The sequence below is a fragment of the Pseudophryne corroboree genome, chromosome 3 (assembly GCF_028390025.1).
Source record: "Pseudophryne corroboree isolate aPseCor3 chromosome 3, aPseCor3.hap2, whole genome shotgun sequence".
NCBI classification, from domain to species: domain Eukaryota; kingdom Metazoa; phylum Chordata; class Amphibia; order Anura; family Myobatrachidae; genus Pseudophryne; species Pseudophryne corroboree.
This window is the reverse complement of record NC_086446.1, coordinates 206,033,154-206,053,493: the sequence shown is the minus strand read 5'-3', so window position 1 is coordinate 206,053,493 and position 20,340 is coordinate 206,033,154. Positions and strand designations below refer to the sequence as shown.

Sequence of the window (20,340 nt, the reverse complement as noted above, 5' to 3'; positions counted from 1 at the left end):
CAAAATCCCGACATGGTCAAAATACATAATCAAAAAGTCGACATGAGTTTTTCATGATTTTTTTCATTGAAACCGACTTGTTCATACTTTACCACCCCAGTGGACCAGGAGGGGGAATATAATAGCGTGCCGAGCGCAGCGAGGCACCGTGCCCAAAGCATGGGGAGTGCAGCGAGCCATGCAAGGGGACGCGGTACACTCATGTGGTGTCCATGACGACCTATGTCAACATACACACCAAAAAAAAATGAAAACTTTTGTCGGCTTTTTGACCTGTCGACATTTTAAATGTTGGTATTTTGACCATGTCGGTATTTTAAATGTCTGTATTTTGTCCATGTCGGGATTTTGACCTTGTCGGGATTTTGACCGTCAGTCAGTTGCTGTCGGGATTTTGACTGTAGGTATTAAATACCGATCCCCCACAATCCAATAATATACTGGTAGGTTAACTGGCTCCAGACAAAAATAAACAACAGTGTGTAAGTATGTGCGTGTATATGGGCAGACTAGAATGGCCAAGTGTTTTTTATTTGCAGTCAAATTCTATTTTTCTATGTACAGTAACTATTAGTTTACTGACATGTCTGTTGTTCAAGAACTTGATAGTGGAAGTAGCTTCACATCCTAATTTATCTAAATTGTCATTCAACAGTATCTTGTATACAAATATGAGATTAGGTTGTGAGGTCGTGGCTAGAACCAGAAATGTTATGATTGGCCAGTGTCAAGGCAAACATGGGATTTTTTAATTAACATCAAGCAGCACTTTGAGACTTACTATTTAAAGTACAATTCCAATGTGTACAACAGTGCATCTTCTGGAGATTTCATTGTTATTCAGTGCAGAAATAAATGAGAGAGATTAGACTTAATTAGTACCTCAGTAAATGTGATTTAACCATGTGGGCTCAAGCATATCCTTAACACTTGGACTGTAATAGCAGAGTTTTGGAACCTCTGGTTTAGACTATCTCACATTCTCTAAGTAAAGACATAGACCCCTATGTACTAAGCCTTGGATAGAGATAAAGTGGATAGAGATAAAGTACCAATCAGCTCATAACTGTCATTTTACGAACCCAGCCTGTAACATGGCAGTTAAAAACTTATTGGCTGATATTTTATCTCCATCTACTTTACCTCTTTTCAAGGATTAGAACATAGGCCCCTAAGAGTCTGGCTTACAGTTGCATGCAATTTTTTGTTTCCACTGCACATGCACAAAATCCCTAATAATGTATAAGATGCATGTGTTGCACAGACGCAGTTGTGATTGAGACTTATGGTCTCAGAAATGTCAAGAAAATGTGCTGGGCCGTGACTTGGAGGTGGCTAAATGGATGAACGAAGATGGTCTGTCTTATGTTCATGTTATGGTAGTGTTGTGGGCATTTCACCAAAGTGTCTGTATACACAGATATGTCAGTGTTCACATTTGAGGCCATATTCCATTGTAAAGTCATAGTCATAGGGCAGGTGTGACAGTTGGTGGCAACTAAAGACACACCATGTGGTATTAGAGTATCTACAGATGCTTGCAGTGGGCGTCTCAGACCTTGTACATTCAGGGAAGGGATTTGGAGCGGCATTTGCATAAAGTCCAAGATGGACAACCGCCAGAAGATACAGACATGGCCGCATCTGCACCCACAACTGAATCAGCCTCTGAGGGTACACAAATCAGCCTACAATAATACATTACTTCTGAAATACACCAAGTAGTAACTGACTTAAACACCAAAAGAAGAAGTGATTTGCATATTTTTATGATTATTATACGGTGGGGGTAATTCAGATCTGATCACTGCTGTGTGTTTTCGCACAGCGGGCAATCAGATCTGAACTGCTCATGTGTATGCACCGCACTGCACCGGCATGTCGCACGGCTGCAACGGGCATCGGCGCCCTGCGACGGGATGGTGCAAAGGATCTATTCGCACCGGCATTCGCAAGGAGATTGACAGGAAGAGGCCATTTGTGGGTGTCAACTGATCATTTTCAGAGAGTGTCCAGAAAAACGCAGGCGGGCTCAAGCATTTTCAGGGAAGGTGTCTGACGTCAGCTCCAGCACTGATCAGCAGGATTCCATTGCACAGGAAGAGTAAGTCCTGGGCTGCGCAGAGACTACACAATCTGATTTTTGTGCAGCTCTGTAACACAAGCGAACACACACTTGCACAGCGATTTAAGCCTCCTCCTGTAGGCGGCGACTGTCTGATCTCAGGGCAGCAAAAAAATGCAGCCCAGCGCTCAGATCTGAATTAGGCCCCTTGTCTCTTCGGTCTTTTTACCACTCCTTTATATCTTTACACCAATTTGTGTATCTATAATGGATGCAGGGTGTGCAGTGCAGGGGGGCCCACACCACACACCATGCACCTACATAGTTATAATTTCCCCTCCTGTGCCCTGTGGCGGGCGGCGAGCAGAGAGGAATCACCTGCAAAATTGATGCAGTGGACATTTTCCCATTGCTTTGTGCATGCACAATATTGGTGTCCCCGGGAACGAGGAGTGGGTGCTGTGTTCTTGCAGACCTGTGCATTCGCAGTAGACACTTGCACAAAGCAACAGTCTACAGCAATGTGAATGCTGCGGGTGCTACCAGAGAGGAGGGCGCCTGCACCGACCCTGCACATGAGCTTTCGCCTCTATTAATCTGCCCCTGATTACACCCAAACATTTTGTACTTTTCATGCTAGTACTGCAAGGTTAACACAAAAGGTGTATTGTTCCTTTATAGTTCTATTGCTTGACAGTTGTTTTCTGTTTTGTTTAATTTTTTCTATGAAATGCTTCCAAGAGTTAAAGTAATCTTAAACTATAATTTTGTGACTATGTATATAATACTGTATATAAATTATACTAATCATTAAGTTACTTTTTTACAGTTGTCTACCCACTTCCAGTGCAATGAAGCTCCTTGCAGGCTCGGTGGTGAGATATGCTCACCACAGGTTCTATTCCTACTCTATGGGTGTCGTGAACACCCATGAGTGGGAATAGTCCCTGTCAGTTGTCATACCGGTATTGTGACCTCCAGTCACATAACTACATCCCCCTGTGTTGTGTGTTGCCATAGAGGATTGAACCTAAAAAAGGTGATAAAGGACCAGCCAATCAGCTCCTAACTGCCATGTCACAGGTTGGGTTTAAAAAATGACAGTTAGGAGCAGGTTGGCTGGTCCTTTATCACCTTCTACTTTATCACTTCACCAGGCTTAACAAATCTGCCCCACTGTACTGAATACAACAAACAGGCCACATTTTTATGATGTCTGTATGTGCGGAATACTGGTCATATGACTAAATTAGCACATCCGATTTTAAATCAAGTTTCTGTGCTCAAAATTGTATTATTAATTGGGCTTCAGGTCTGAAGTTATTAACTACTACTGTATGTTTTCTATTTTTATCATGATTCTAGACATAAATGAAACGTAAGGTTGACTTGTAAGCCTGAGATCACTTTAAACTCCAAGGTTGAGTTGCTAGTCTACCTCTTAACTTTAAGAAAAACATTATTGACACTTGTAGGGCCTTATATTTTTTTCCCTAGTGATAAGGGATCTTGAGTGGGGCCCAGAGATTTGTAAGTGTTATTAGGGGTTGACAGATTCCATCATTCATGTTCTTATTACTAGCTGTTGTCACTGCTCTCCTCCATTGTGGGTCCCAGTTGTAGGCAACCGGGATGCCGCATCATGCTGTCCACACTTTCCAATAGTCCTAGCAGTTGCTAGGCAACCAGGACTCAAGGAGAGCATGGTGGTTCCTGGTCCTGGCTGTTGCCTAGCAGCCAGGACACTGGCTGTATATCCAGCTTTACAGCTGCAATCAATTCCTGTCATTAGGGAACTGCTCTCTCCGATTCTCCTGGTTCCTGTTGGTGTTAGAAGGCAGTCAGTCCCACACACACACCCATGCCGGTGACAGTTCTTCCGAGAACCTTGTCATTTGGTCCCTGTTCATGACTGACTATATTCTGGTGTCTTGCTACTGCTGCCTAGCTGCGCTACCAGACCTGTTTCCTCAGCTAAGTTCATTGATCATAGAGTATTACCACTGCTACTTATATGGAAGGTTCAGTGCTAATCTGTGTACATTTCTCAATGTGAATTCACCTGTGGAATGCATGTATCGTGAAACCTTGAGTATTACACTGCTACTCATATTGAAGGTTCTGTGCAACTCTGTGTAGATTCCTCTCATTATAGTTACTGTAAAAACCTGTAATCTCCTGCATTGCTGCAATACTACATCTGTCGGCCATATTGTGTTTCTCTGCTGTCAGAGATCTGTACACTCCTGCACTGCTGCTTAACCGTTTAATGCTGCTATTCTGGCCCAGTCCTTCATATATCATTATTTGTGTTTCATTCCTGCTGTAGTTACCTGCTTCAGCTTATCTCCTGCGATCTCCCGTTTATTATTTAAGCTCCTACTGTCCAGATTTTAATATCTGGTGGCAACCTAAGTACCGGTGAATGTATCTACTCTATGGAAACAATTGGTGGTTGTTATAGGCAGAAGACCTCTCTGGCATGACTCTTGGAGTCTTATATAATAATTCAGGAGTATCATAACAGTTCAGAAAATGTCCTCCCTATTGTGATTAAGTTTGTGATGTTCTGTTGTTTGTGGGTGGTGGAAAGAGCATATGTTTATTGTGCATATGATAATATATATTTGATTATGGTGTGTTAGGTTATTTTTGACCCGACACGTAAATTAGATTCTGGTCATCCGAGTGTGCTTTGTGAATTGGGGAGAGTTGTACACCAGTGACTTACTTATTGTCTTTTTTTTCCTTCTTTTGTCCCCTTACATACTGTACTAGCAATTTTAATAATTAAATTAGATTTTAAAAAAATATATGATCAAACCTAAATGTCAACTTCAGTTATGTATAGTTATTTAATTACATTTATTAAAGGAGGAGTTCCGAGTGGCAGTCTTCAACCATTAGGGAGTTTATGCCATTTTATAGAAAATGTGGTTTGTGGATTTTAAAATCACATTACTACATTGCTATAACAACATTTAAAAAAAAAAACAGGTGTTTAAACTCCGTAATATAGATTTTGTAATGTAACAATATATGTAAGGTACTGTACAAGACTTATTACATTACTGTGACAATGTCTCCTGGGTATGCTTTATGGTAATCTCTATTGTATTTCTACCATTTACTAAACATTTTTAGTCACTTAGTGCTGGCTTAGTAGATAGCCAGTGTTGATGTTGCTGCCTACAATTGTTTTACTTCGTAAACAATCAGTTGTCTTAGATGTAATTATTCCCATGCTGGCACCTATGTGAAAGTAGGAATAACACTAATTACTGTGGTTTTCTATGGTAAATAAGTATATTCATTTTTTCTAATAATATATTCGCTCTTACACAGCAGGAAAACTGTATCCCTGGCAACAGTGCTTATTTGCAGTATTGAGCATAAACAAATAAAATGAGGTAATTTGCTGCCAATGGAGTAATAAAACATTTTAGATTACATTACAAAGTAACAGGGTCAGTTTATTTGTCTTCAATCATTTCCGTGGGTTTGTTAATTTCCATCTGTTAATTTCACACTGTATGTTTTTCCTCTCTTTCAGAATACACCGGTGGGAACTCCAATCTACATTGTGAATGCAACAGACCCTGATCAGGGAACAGGTGGAAGTGTGCTATACTCCATTCAACCACCTTCCAATTTTTTTGCCATAGACAAGTCCCGGGGCATTGTGACTGTGGTCAATCAACTGGATTACGAGATCACTCAGGCTTATCAACTTCAAGTCAACGCAACGGTGAGATATGGACACTGTCTGGAGACCATTCTGTCTTTTCATTGCTGCTGCAGGAGTGGAATCAGGGCCACAAAACAATGAAACAACCATTACATTTCAGTAACCTTTCAGTTCCACATCTTGCATATTTAATTTATAGCAGATGATAAAATCATTCAAATTAAAGATCTTTAAGAGGGATATTATAACAAAACATTATAAAATGTGTGCATTTTTCCTTGACAATTTCATTGTTTATTTTATGTATATATTATACAATCACTAGCAGCAAGCAGAGTGGGAACTGAAGGAGACAATGGATAGTGAATTCTCCATTGTGATGAGTGAGAGGGAAATTAACCCTATGCATCAGCCATCATGGTGGGAATCCTGCTCCATATTAGTTGCTTGGTGGGATGTTGTGTCCCACACTAACTACCAGGTGGAACATTGTGCCCCACATACAGTGAGTCACTAGTTGGGTCATTGTGTATGACACTAGCCACAAGATTGTGCCAGATGCTAGCAACCAGGTAGTACAATGTGCCAGATACTAGCCAACAGAAGTGCCTCACACTAGCCACTAATTGGGAAATCATGTTCCACATTAGCCACAAGGTGTAATGTAGCACCCTACACAAGCCACTAGAATAGGTTCTGCTTTATATACTAGTAATCAGAGAGGAATTTAGACTGTAGTTGCTGGACTGCTGATTTGTGTAAATGGGGACATACTTTATTTTGTATTATAGAAGATTTCTGAATTGTGATCTTTTTAAGGCATGACGATATTTTATCTGCCTCTTTGACCCCATCCACCTCCATGTGTCGGTCATCAACATTCCCAGCCACTCCTCCCCATTCCTTGACAACTTTGCTGCCTGGCTTACCCACTTCCTTGCCTCTGACCTACCCTCTATCATCCTCGGTGACTTTAACATCTGTATTGACATCACTAAACCAGCATCCACTAATCTTCTTGCTCTCTCTTGCTCCTTTGGCCTATAGCAATGGACCTCTACCCCAACTCAGTCTCAGCCACTCCCTTGACCTTATCTTCTCCCAACGGTGTGATCTATCTGGCTTCTCCAACTCTCCCTTCCCCCTATCTGACCATCATCTACTTTCTTTGACCCTCTCATTCCTCCTTTCCTACCCACATCCAAACCCACTATCACCTGACACAATCTCATGTCTCTGGACCCCACTGTCATATCCTCCCTCAATACTCTCCTTTCTCCTCTATCCACCATGGTCTGCCCCAACCAGGCGGCCACCTTCTATAACTCCACTCTTAACACAGCACTCAGTTCTCTTGCCCCATCTCCTCTGTCCCCCTCCACAGTTCTAAAATCCAGCCCTGGCACTCCAAACTGACCCGTTTCCTGCAAAAATGCTTACGCACTGCCAAGTGTCTATGGAGGAAATCTCATTCTCTGGCAGTCTTCCCCCATTTCAAGTATATTTTCTTTTACTACAGCTCTGCCCTCTCTTTCACCAATCAATCCTTTTTCCAATCAGTCTTCTCTTCTCAGTCTTCCAGTCCTTACCACCTCTTTGATACTTTCAACAACCTCCTCCACCCCCCCCCCTCCCGGGTATGGATCATTGGGTCGACACAACTTAGGTTGACAGTCATTAGGTCGACACAACTTAGGTTGACAGTCATTAGGTCAACCACTATTGGTCAACATGCATTAGGTCAACAGGGTCACTAGGTCAACATGGTCATTAGGTCGACATGAGGTTTTTTTTTACTTTTTTGGTGTTGTTTTCTTTGTAAAGTGATGGGGAACCCCAGTTAATGCACCATGTCCCCTCGCATGGCTTGCTTCACTCACCATGCTTCAGGCATGGTGCCTCGCTCCACTACCGCTGTGCTCGACACAGGTTACTATTCCCAGTCATAGTCCACATGGATTGTAAAGTATGAAAAAGTCAAACAGTGGGGGAAAAAAATGTGAAAAACTCATGTCGACCTTTCACCTGTCGACCTAGTGACCCTGTCGACCTAATGCATGTCAACCAATAGTGGCCGACCTAATGACTCTCGACCTAATGACCGTATCCCTCCCATTCACCCTCACTGCCACTGACTCTGCCTCCTTCTTCTCCCAAACATTTGAAGCAATCCATAATGAAATCTCCTATCTTCTCTCATCAGCCCGGCTGCCTTCTCCCAACTTGCCCATCTCTTCAACCTATCACTCTCTACCAGCATCTTACCCTCACCATTCAAACATGCTCGTCTCACCTTTTCTTAAAAAACCCAACCTTGACCCTTCTCACCTGCTAGCTATTGCCCCATCTCTCTTCTCCCATTTGCCTCCAAATTACTTGAGCGGCTATTATACAGCCAGATCACCAGCTTCCTCTCTAACTACTCCATCCTTGATCCTCTTCAGTCTGGCTTTCACCCCTCCACTTCACTGAAACTGCCACCAATGACCTGCTTTCAGCCAAATCCAGAGGTCACATCTCTCTGCTCATCCTCCTGGACCTCTCTGATGCCTTTGACACTGTAGATCATCCCCTATACCTCCGCACCCACCAGACCATTGACCTCTAAAGCACTGTTCTTGCCTGGCTCCATCCCATCCCCTTTCATCATCCCCATCAGTGTCCCACAAGGCTCTGTCCTTGTCCCCCTTCTCTTCTCAATGTACACCTCTTCACTAGTTACGCTCATAAACTCCTTCAGTTTTCAATACCACCTCTATGTTGATGACACGCAACTACATCTCTTCTCTCCAGACCTCTCTCCTCCCTCAGTCCTCTCTCAGGTATCCAGCTGCCTTTCCACCATCTCCTCCTGGATGCCTGAGCTCTCCTTGAAGCTCAGCATGGCCAAAACCGAACTCATCATCTTTCCCCCATCCAGAATCTCCCCCCCACTTCCAATATCTCTGTCACTGTTGACAACACCATCATCTTCCATTCTCCAACTCCGCTGCTTGGGCATCACTCTTGACTCCACCCTCTCCTTTGCCCCTACATTCAATCTCTGGCTCAATCCTGTTGTTTCCAGCTATGCAACATCGCTTGGATCAGGCCATTCCTCTCCCAGAGTGCAACTAAACTTATTATCCACTTACTGGTCATCTCACGGCTTGACTATTGCAACATTCTCCTCACTGGCCTCCCATGCTTCCATGTTGCTCCACTCCAATCTGTTCTCAACTCCACAGATAGACTTATCTTCCTCTACTGCCGCTCCACATCTGCCACTCCCCTTTGTCAAAATCTGCACTGGCTCCCATTACTCTACAGTGTCATCTTCAAACTCCTCACATACAATGCCCTCTCTAACTCCATTGCGCCCTACATCTCCAACCTCATACTCCCTCCCATGCACTCTAGTTGGCCATGGTCAGTTGCCTCTCCTCTGCCCTGGTCACTGCATCCCATGCACGAATCCAAGATTTTACCCATGCTGCCCCCCTTCACTGGAATGAGCTCCCTCACTCTATCAGACTCTCTTCAACCTTGCAAAGCTTCAAATGAGCACTGAAAACCCACATGTTCATCAAAGCATACCCTTTCGCAAAGCCTTGTCTCGAGGCCACTCTACTAACCCATTGTCTCATGCCTTGGCCATTTGTCACTAAAGTTGCGCTAGATGCTTGTGCACTCGGGGATTTGTCCGACGTTCGGTACGAGGATTGTACCGCTGGATCAGAACAAAGAGGGTAGGATATAAGTCCTCCTCATGTAGCTACTCTGACGTAGGTATGGTGGTGTTCACTGTGGTGATTGAGGTCTTGGAATTAGTCTAGTGGTGTGGGACCATGTCGGGTACTGTTATGTAGCTGGCCGAGTACCAATGACCCGGACTGATTCAGAATATGACTGGTAGTGTGACAGTGATCCAGGCTGGTACTGGATATATATGTATGTCAGGTTCGCAACAATGATCTGGGCTGGTACCAGATATAATGGGTTTGCAGCAATAATCCGAGCTGGTACTGGATATAACAGGTTTGCAGCAATGATCCGGGCTTGTAATGGATATAACGGGTTTGCAGTAATGATCCGGGCTGGTACTGGATATAACGGGTTTGCAACAATGATCCGGGCTGGTACCAGATATAACGGGTTTGCAGCAATAATCCGGGCTGGTACCGGATATAACGGGTTTGCAGCAATGATCCAGGCTGGTACCGGATATAATGGGTTTGCATCAATCATCCAGATTGGTACCGGATATAACGGGTTTGCAGCAATGATCCGGGCTGGTAACGGATATAACGGGTTTCTAGACTGGTGTTGGTAACAGGAAACTGGAAATGGAGAACTGAACTGATTCTGGTCTCAGTTCACACTGCAGGGATCTGGAAAGTATCCAAAGACAAAGGACTCCAGGAATCACAGCAGGAGCCTGTGGTGAAGCTGTGTTAGCACCAATACTCAGGCGCTGGGGATCTGCCCAGCGCTTCCTTTTTTATCTCCCACCTTGTTTCCATTGGCTGATGGGGTCATGTGGTCGCCGGGGACCACCATTGGCCTATATTCAGCATGTGACCACTGGGAACAATGGTGGCACCCCCAGACCGAGGACAGCAGGAACTCTGTTCCCTACACTCCACATCCAGCATCTCCCGGAGCGGCCAAGAAGCAGCCCGTAGAAGAGCAGCGCATGAGAATGAGCTGGTGGAGCGGTAAGCGCAGCGGCCGACGCTCCCTGATACTGACACCATCTATGCCTCGCTTACTACTATGCCAAAAGGCCACCTTCCGCTTGCTTTCACCTCATGTCTGTCTCCCCCATCCCCTAGATTTAGAGCTCCTTGGAGCAGGGCTCACTTCCCTCCTGTTCTCACAACCCTCTTCTCTCACACTTCAGTTACAGCTCTCTCCTACATAGCGAATGTCTATACCTGCATTACTGTTTATTTCTTCCAGTGGCTGCCTGACCCTGATAGTATGCAGACCATGCCTTACATCTCAGCTGTAGTGTGTACTGAAAATTGTGGTGCTAATTGTTACCTGTGCTCTGTTTTAGTTTTTTTGTTACTGTAATGTTGTGTTCTGTGTACCCTGTTTTGTTTTAATGTCTGCCGCATGTACGGCACTGTAAAACACTTGTGGCGCCTTATAAATAAAATGTAATAATAATACTGGAAATCAGTGAATTTGTTAACTACACTCAAAAAAAGGTTACATTTTTAATTTCAATAAAATTTGAACAGCTATGTACAGATATAAAAGAAACAAACAAAACCAAAATACAAGCACTAATTAACATAAAACAAACAAAATATTAAGAAATGTACAAGGTAAACTGAAATCTTTCTAAATCCATCCCAGACTGCAGGTATACTTATTTATCCTAAAGAATGATTTGTGCTCCAATCTTTCTATACAATAAACTAGATTACACAAACGACCAACAAGCATATTTATTTTTAAATAGAATTTTGCATTTATTTTAAATAAAATAAGCAGCTGATCTTTCATTGTGGAGTTTACCAGTAATAACCTCTTAGCAGGGAAATCATAGATCAGAAAAGAAATATCCAGCATGGCCATAAACAGCAAATCCTTGGGGTTATTCTAAAGATAATGTTCAAGCTGTGTTATTGAATACAGTTTAAATGAGCATTAATCCCCAGTAATCAGCTTTTACTGCAGTTACAAGCCTTGATGTAGTACTACTGAACAACTACTTTATCTGTCCATCACCGCCAGCCTCTACATGTCCGTAATGAGAAGGATTTCATCCGAGGTTGTCACAAATCACTTAAGCTTTTGGGCACTAACTGGGAAACCTTGCCTATAATACATATTTCTATACATGTCATAAATGCTGCTTTATCTAGTCATAGGTTTTGTTTGTAAGTTTAGAAGGAGATAAATTCCACTAATTTATTTTAGAATTTAAAATTTGCTCAGCTAATATGAGTTTTTATCTGTATGAGATTTCACATGCATTTATTAGTTACACTGAATTAACATAAAACACTTAGGGGTATATTCAACTGAAGTCGGCTCCATTCTGACATTCATTTGTTGGAATGGATCTGACCTGGACTATTCAAAGCAATCTCAATTCGACTTTAAAAAAAGATACAGGAGCTGACATGGGGGAGAGCAGCGCCAGTGGAGAATAGGAGGGGGTGGGGGGGGGGAGCCGGGGGAAAGCAGCGCTACAGCAGCGGGGCCAGAGGATGTCACAGCTGCCACTCACTGCAACGTCCACCCGGCTCCAGCAAGCGAGGTCCCGCTTGCTGGAGCCGAGTGGACGCTGCTGTGAGCGGTGGCTGTGACATCCTTCGGCCACGCTGCCCACTGCTGTAGCGCTGCTCTCCCTTATCTGCCCGCGGCTCTCCCCGTCTCCCCCCCCCTGTCTCCTCCTTGTTTCCTCCGGCGCAGCTCTCCCTCTCTGCCCGCGGCTCTCCCGTCTCCTCCTGCGCTGCTCTCTCCCTCTGCCTGCGGCTCTCTTCCATCTGTGCTCCTGCATCTCACTTCGACTTTTTTTAAAGTCGAATTGAGATGGTTGAAAAGGGGGCCAAAACCTGACAGTTTTGGCCCCTTTTTCGACACAAGCACGTGGATCGGCAGCTATTCCGCCGATCCATGTGCTTTTCGACAAGTCGAATTCCTCGACTTGTCGAATAATTAGGGGTTATATTGAATAGGTCGGAACCCCTTCTGACCTAAAAAAGTCGAAAACTGACGTTTTTTCGACAGATGGCAGCTTTCGACTTCAATTGAATATACCCCTTATTGTAGATTAAAAAATAGTTTATTTTGGACACTAGTACTGTAAATAGTAAAAATTTGACTATATGGCATTGTGTGAAATGCAGTGTTTTCCAAGCTCAGTCCTCAAGGTTCCCTAACAGGTTTTCTGTCTAGGGACCGGATGTAATGACGCCCGAGTTCGGAGGCCATACGGGATGCTGGCTGAACTTGGACATTTTTTTAAAGGGGCAATCACTTACAAGGAATGGTTTTGCCTAGTACTGTAAGTGCCCTTTTAAAAAGAAACATCAGAGTTCGGCTGGCATCCCGCACTGCTGACTAACTCGGGCGTCATAACTACCGGCCCCATGTTTGAGCACGATTGACTTAATTACTAACTCAATCAATTTGATTTAACCATCTGTGCACAAGCATAAAACTTGGGCTGTCAGAGTGCCTTGAGGACTGAGGGTCTATTTACCTTGGAGAGAGATACGTACCAGCCAATCAGCTCCTGTCATTTTCCAAGCATGACAGTTTGACAGGAATTAATTGGCTGGTACTTTATCGCCATCTACTTTATTTTTCTTCAGGGCTTAGTAAATAGACCCTTGAGTTTGGGAACCACTAGATTCAGGACGGTATCATTAGTTTACCTGGAAAGATAAGTATATAGGCATCACCAAAATATATCAGTTTTGAATATTACTGTAGGTTAATTAGTTTTAACCACAGCTCTGTGATATCCCAAGATATTACCTACCTGGCGAATATTTCCTTACTGAAGCCAACTACCAAATCTACACAGAAATCATGGTGTAAAAAATGTTTTAAGTATAAATTCTTGATATGTTTCAAGTGAATTTTACAGATCAGTAATACATAAGCTTTGGACTTTATTAATGTGCTTAACAGTTAAAATTATTATCAGAGGTGGGAACGGTGCTCCGATTTGTCTTTGGACCGGGTCTCCCTGCAGATAAGGGCTACTGATACTGTTCAGAGCTGTCTGGAACAGATTCTGGCGTCAGCTGAAGCCTGTGATTAAATAGCAATACAGAACACAAATTTACTGTGATTACCTGACACAAGAACACAGATATTAAAGGCAATCTCCTAGCAGAGCATAACAGTATTTATACTCGTCACTTGGCAACTTGCAATATGTATTTACTGACATTGCTTGGCGGAGGAGAACGGATATTATTATGACAAGATATTCCATTAACAATGCAGCGCATCCAGTTGATTGCAGCTCTGTTAATTTTTTCTAAGCTTATAAAATGAACCTATTAGCTCACATAAAACTCAACAGATGCATTGCAGAAACATTAACTGTGCATATCATTCGTGTTAAAAGTGAACCCCCTCCCCACAAAAATAATAAAAAGTATTGTTTTAATATATAGCAAACCACAATCTGTAATATTGTGCCTTTACTTTTAATTGCCACACTGGCCTACCATTGAAATATTTCTGTCCTAGGCTTTAAGGTTTTGGGCAACTGCAATTGTTCCCTAGCTTGACCCTCGTCACTCAAAAGGCCATATATCCACCCTGTTGGTCAGTTGCCCTAGAGCAGGGATGGGGAACCTTCGGTCCTCCAGCTGTTGTTGAACTACACATACCAGCATGCCTTGCTACAGTTTTGCTATTTGGCCATGCTAAAACTGTTGCAAGGCATGCTGGGATGTGTAGTTCAACAGCATCTGGAGGGCCGAAGGTTCCCCATCCCTGCCCTAGAGATCCTGGAAAGTCTTTCCAGAAAGATGACACGTGTAAAATGAAATGTGTGGATCTAGAAAGGAACAGATACATTTGAACAGAGAATCAATAGGATGTGTACAGACTTGCCAATTACATGTAGCTCATAAATGCAAACTGCATTAACAATGGGGCAGATGGAGCTATAGCTCCAGGCCTCCCCACATAAAAATAGACCCATCATCATGACAGCATGATGATGAACACAAGGTCGGCCATAAATCATAAGAATAAAAAGGGATGGTATCAGGATCCCGGTACTTGGTATGCAGGCAGTCAGAACACCGACAGTGGCATCCCGACACCTCCTAGGTAAGTATTCCAAGCCTAACCTTCTACCTCCTTAACCCTAAGCCTCCCTGGTCATGCCTAAACCTGACCCACTTATAAACCAGAAAAAAAACAGCGCTTAGATCAAGTAATGGTTTTGAATGGACAAATTTATTACATGGTGATCTAAAAAGCAAAACATTTATTAATAAAATATACTTTAGCTGGGTGACAGCTGGTCAACTCAAGCAAAAAGTAAGTGTATAAAAAACATATATATAATGATGTTCATACAATGCATATAGTCTGTTAAAACATCAACAGATACAGAATAAATATTGCATAAAATGATTATATCCCCTTCAATGGTCATAACATGTGGGCTCACAAACAGAGGTCCTGTACGTATTTGGTATCCGCTGTGGATGCAGTGTTTAGACAGAGACCATAAGCAAGAGTCCAAGAGGTGGATATAGTTACCGGTCCTGAGGTATTTATCAAGGGAAGGTCCGTTTAGCGTCGATCCTGATAGATGGCAACGGATGACAGCACATTTTAAGGAGCCTCTTTAACCTTCAGTGCTTGGACCGTGCACAATGGAGAGTACACAGTTGTAATCCAATAAGCAATGAAAATAAGAATTTACTTACCGATAATTCTATTTCTCGTAGTCCGTAGTGGATGCTGGGGACTCCGTCAGGACCATGGGGAATAGCGGCTCCGCAGGAGACAGGGCACAAAAGTAAAAGCTTTAGGATCAGGTGGTGTGCACTGGCTCCTCCCCCTATGACCCTCCTCCAAGCCTCAGTTAGGATACTGTGCCCGGACGAGCGTACACAATAAGGAAGGATTTTGAATCCCGGGTAAGACTCATACCAGCCACACCAATCACACTGTACAACCTGTGATCTGAACCCAGTTAACAGCATGATAACAGCGGAGCCTCTGAAAAGATGGCTCACAACAATAATAACCCGATTTTTGTAACAATAACTATGTACAAGTATTGCAGACAATCCGCACTTGGGATGGGCGCCCAGCATCCACTACGGACTACGAGAAATAGAATTATCGGTAAGTAAATTCTTATTTTCTCTGACGTCCTAAGTGGATGCTGGGGACTCCGTCAGGACCATGGGGATTATACCAAAGCTCCCAAACGGGCGGGAGAGTGCGGATGACTCTGCAGCACCGAATGAGAGAACTCCAGGTCCTCCTCAGCCAGGGTGTGCCCCTGACCAAGTAGCAGCTCGGCAAAGTTGTAAAGCCGAGACCCCTCGGGCAGCCGCCCAAGATGAGCCCACCTTCCTTGTGGAATGGGCATTTACATATTTTGGCTGTGGCAGGCCTGCCACAGAATGTGCAAGCTGAATTGTACTACACATCCAACTAGCAATCGTCTGCTTAGAAGCAAGAGCACCCAGTTTTTTGGGTGCCTACAGGATAACAGCAAGTCAGTTTTCCTGACTCCAGCCGTCCTGGAACCTATATTTTCAGGGCCCTGACAACATCCAGCTACTTGGAGTCCTCCAAGTCCCTAGTAGCCGTAGGTACCACAATAAGCTGGTGCAGGTGAAACGCTGACACCACCTTAGGGAGAAACTGGGGACGAGTCCGCAGCTCTGCCCTGTCCGAATGGACAATCAGATATGGGCTTTGTGAGACAAAGCCGCCAATTCTGACACTCGCCTGGCCGAGGCCAGGGCCAACAGTATGGTCACTTTCCATGTGAGATATTTCAAATCCACAGATTTGAGCGGTTTAAACCAATGTGATTTGAGGAATCCCAGAACTACGTTGAGATCCCACAGTGCCACTGGAGGCACAAAAGGGGGTTGTATATGCAGTACTCCCTTGACAAACTTCTGGACTTCAGGAACTGAAGCCAATCTTTTCTGGAAGAAAATTGACAGGGCCGAAATTTGAACCCTAATGGACCCCAATTTGAGGCCCATAGACACTCCTGTTTGCAGGAAATGCAGGAATCGACCGAGTTGAATTTTCTTCGTGGGGCCTTCCTGGCCTCACACCACGCAACATATTTTCGCCACATGTGGTGATAATGTTGTGCGGTCACCTCCTTCCTGGCTTTGACCAGGGTAGGAATGACCTCTTCCGGAATGCCTTTTTCCCTTAGGATCCGGCGTTCCACCGCCATGCCGTCAAACGCAGCCGCGGTAAGTCTTGGAACAGACATGGTACTTGCTGAAGCAAGTCCCTTCTTAGCGGCAGAGGCCATGAGTCCTCTGTGAGCATTTCTTGAAGTTCCGGGTACCAAGTCCTTCTTGGCCAATCCGGAGCCACGAGTATAGTTCTTACTCCTCTACGTCTTATAATTCTCAGTACCTTGGGTATGAGAAGCAGATGAGGGAACACATACACCGACTGGTACACCCACGGTGTTACCAGAACGTCCACAGCTATTGCCTGAGGGTCTCTTGACCTGGCGCAATACCTGTCCAGTTTTTTGTTCAGGCGGGACGCCATCATGTCCACCTTTGGTCTTTCCCAACGGTTCACAATCATGTGGAAGACTTCCCGATGAAGTCCCCACTCTCCCGGGTGGAGGTCGTGCCTGCTGAGGAAGTCTGCTTCCCAGTTTTCCACTCCCGGAATGAACACTGCTGACAGTGTTATCACATGATTTTCCGCCCAGCGAAGAATCCTTGCAGTTTCTGCCATTGCCCTCCTGCTTCTTGTGCCGCCCTGTCTGTTTACGTGGGCGACTGCCGTGATGTTGTCCCACTGGATCAATACCGGCTGACCTTGAAGCAGAGGTCTTGCTAAGCTTAGAGCATTGTAAATTGCCCTTAGCTCCAGTATATTTATGTGGAGAGAAGTCTCCAGACTATATCACACTCCCTGGAAATTTTTTCCCTGTGTGACTGCTCCCCAGCCTCTCAGGCTGGCATCCGTGGTCACCAGGACCCAGTCCTGAATGCCGAATCTGCGGCCCTTTAATAGATGAGCACTCTGCAGCCACCGCAGAAGAAACACCCTTGTCCTTGGAGACAGGGTTATCCGCTGATGCATCTGAAAATGCGATCCGGACCATTTTTCCAGCAGATCCCACTGAAAAGTTCTTGCGTGAAATCTGCCGAATGGAATCGCTTCGTAAGAAGCTACCATTTTTCCCAGGACCCTTGTGCAATTATGCACTGACACTTTTCCTGGTTTTAGGAGGTTCCTGACTAGCTCGGATAACTCCCTGGCTTTCTTCTCCGGGAGAAACACCCTTTTCTGGACTGTGTCCAGAATCATCCCTAGGAACAGCAGACGTGTCGTCGGAAACAGCTGCGATTTTGGAATATTTAGAATCCACCCGTGCTGTCGTAGAACTACTTGAGATAGTGCTACTCCGACCTCCAACTGTTCTCTGGACCTTGCCCTTATCAGGAGATCGTCCATTTTCTTTGAAGAAGAATCATCATTTCGGTCATTACCTTGGTAAAGACCCGGGGTGCCGTGGACAATCCAAACGGCAGCGTCTGAAACTGATAGTGACAGTTTTGTACCACGAACCTGAGGTACCCTTGGTGAGAAGGGCAAATTGGGACATGGAGGTAAGCATCCCTGATGTCCAGGGACACCATATAGTCCCCTTCTTCCTGGTTCGCTATCACTGCTCTGAATGACTCCATCTTGATTTGAACCTTTGTATGTAAGTGTTCAAATATTTCAGATTTAGAATAGGTCTCACCGAGCCGTCTGGCTTCAGTACCACAATATAGTGTGGAATAATACCCCTTTCCTTGTTGTAGGAGGGGTACTTTGATTATCACCTGCTGGGAATACAGCTTGTGAATTGTTTCCAATACTGCCTCCCTGTCGGAGGGAGACGTTGGTAAAGCAGACTTCAGGAACCTGCGAGGGGGAGACGTCTCGAATTTCCAATCTGTACCCCTGGGATACTACTTGTAGGCTCCAGGGGTCCACTTGCGAGTGAGCCCACTGCGTGCTGAAACTCTTGAGACGACCCCCCACCGCACCTGAGTCCGCTTGTACGGCCCCAGCGTCATGCTGAGGACTTGGTAGAAGCGGTGGAGGGCTTCTGTTCCTGGGAATGGGCTGCCTGCTGCAGTCTTCTTCCCTTTCCTCTATCCCTGGGCAGATATGACTGGCCTTTTGCCCGCTTGCCCTTATGGGGACGAAAGGACTGAGGCTGAAAAGACGGTGTCTTTTTCTGCTGAGATGTGACTTGGGGTAAAAAAGGTGGATTTTCCAGCTGTTGCCGTGGCCACCAGGTCCGATGGACCGACCCCAAATAACTCCTCCCCTTTATACGGCAATAATTCCATGTGCCGTTTGGAATCTGCATCACCTGACCACTGTCGTGTCCATAAACATCTTCTGGCAGATATGGACATCGCACTTACTCTTGATGCCAGAGCGCAAATATCCCTCTGTGCATCTCGCATATATAGAAATGCATCCTTTAAATGCTCTATAGTCAATAAAATACTGTCCCTGTCAAGGGTATCAATATTTTCAGTCAGGGAATCCGACTAAGCCACCCCAGCGCTGCACATCCAGGCTGAGGCGATCGCTGGTCGCAGTATAACACCAGTATGTGTGTATATACTTTTTAGGATATTTTCCAGCCTCCTATCAGCTGGCTCCTTGAGGGCGGCCGTATCTGGAGACGGTAACGCCACTTGTGATAAGCGTGTGAGCGCCTTCATTTAATTTATCTGATTCAGGAAAAACTACAGGTAGTTTTTTCACACCCCACATAATACCCTTTTTTGTGGTACTTGTAGTATCAGAAATATGTAACACCTCCTTCATTGCCCTTAACATGTAACGTGTGGCCCTAATGGAAAATACGTTTGTTTCTTCACCGTCGACACTGGAGTCAGTGTCCGTGTCTGTGTCTGTGTCGACCGACTGAGGTAAATGGGCGTTTTAAAGCCCCTGACGGTGTTTGAGATGCCTGGACAGGTACTAATTTGTTTGCCGGCCGTCTCACGTCGTCAACCGACCTTGCAGCGTGTTGACATTATCACGTAATTCCCTAAATAAGCCATCCATTCCGGTGTCGACTCCCTAGAGAGTGACATCACCATTACAGGCAATTGCTCCGCCTCCTCACCAACATCGTCCTCATACATGTCGACACACACGTACCGACACACAGCACACACACAGGGAATGCTCTGATAGAGGACAGCACCCCACTAGCCCTTTGGGGAGACAGAGGGAGAGTTTGCCAGCACACACCAAAACGCTATAATTATACAGGGACAACCTTTATATAAGTGTTTTCCCTTATAGCATCTTAATATATAATCATATCGCCAAATAAGTGCCCCCCCTCTCTGTTTTAACCCTGTTTCTGTAGTGCAGTGCAGGGGAGAGCCTGGGAGCCTTCCCTCCAGCAGTTCTGTGAGGGAAAATGGCGCTGTGTGCTGAGGAGAATAGGCCCCGCCCCCTTTTCGGCGGGCTTCTTCTCCCGTTTTTCTGACAACCTGGCAGGGGTTAAATACATCCATATAGCCCCAGAGACTATATGTGATGTATTTTTAGCCAGTATAGGTACTTTCATTGCTGCCCAGGGCGCCCCCCCCAGCGCCCTGCACCCTCAGTGACCGTTGGTGTGAAGTGTGCTGAGAGCAATGGCGCACAGCTGCAGTGCTGTGCGCTACCTCATGAAGACTGAGAAGTCTTCAGCCGCCGATTTCTGGACCTCTTCTCTCTTCAGCATCTGCAAGGGGGTCGGCGGAGCGGCTCCGGTGACCCATCCAGGCTGTACCTGTGATCGTCCCTCTGGAGCTAGTGTCCAGTAGCCTAAGAAGCCAATCCATCCTGCACGCAGGTGAGTTCACTTCTT

At 44.9% G+C, this 20,340-nt stretch overlaps 1 protein-coding gene across 4 annotated transcripts in view; it reads left to right on the top strand.

The window, feature by feature from the left end:
- Nucleotides 1–20,340, top strand: part of CDH23 (cadherin related 23) — a 1,868,204-nt gene that overhangs the window by 741,391 nt on the left and 1,106,473 nt on the right. For all 4 annotated transcript variants that reach the window (XM_063958779.1, XM_063958778.1, XM_063958784.1 and 1 more), the window contains exon 7: nucleotides 5,619–5,813. In XM_063958779.1, coding sequence (XP_063814849.1) covers nucleotides 5,619–5,813 — 195 coding nt within the window. The remainder of the gene's footprint in view (nucleotides 1–5,618; nucleotides 5,814–20,340) is intronic.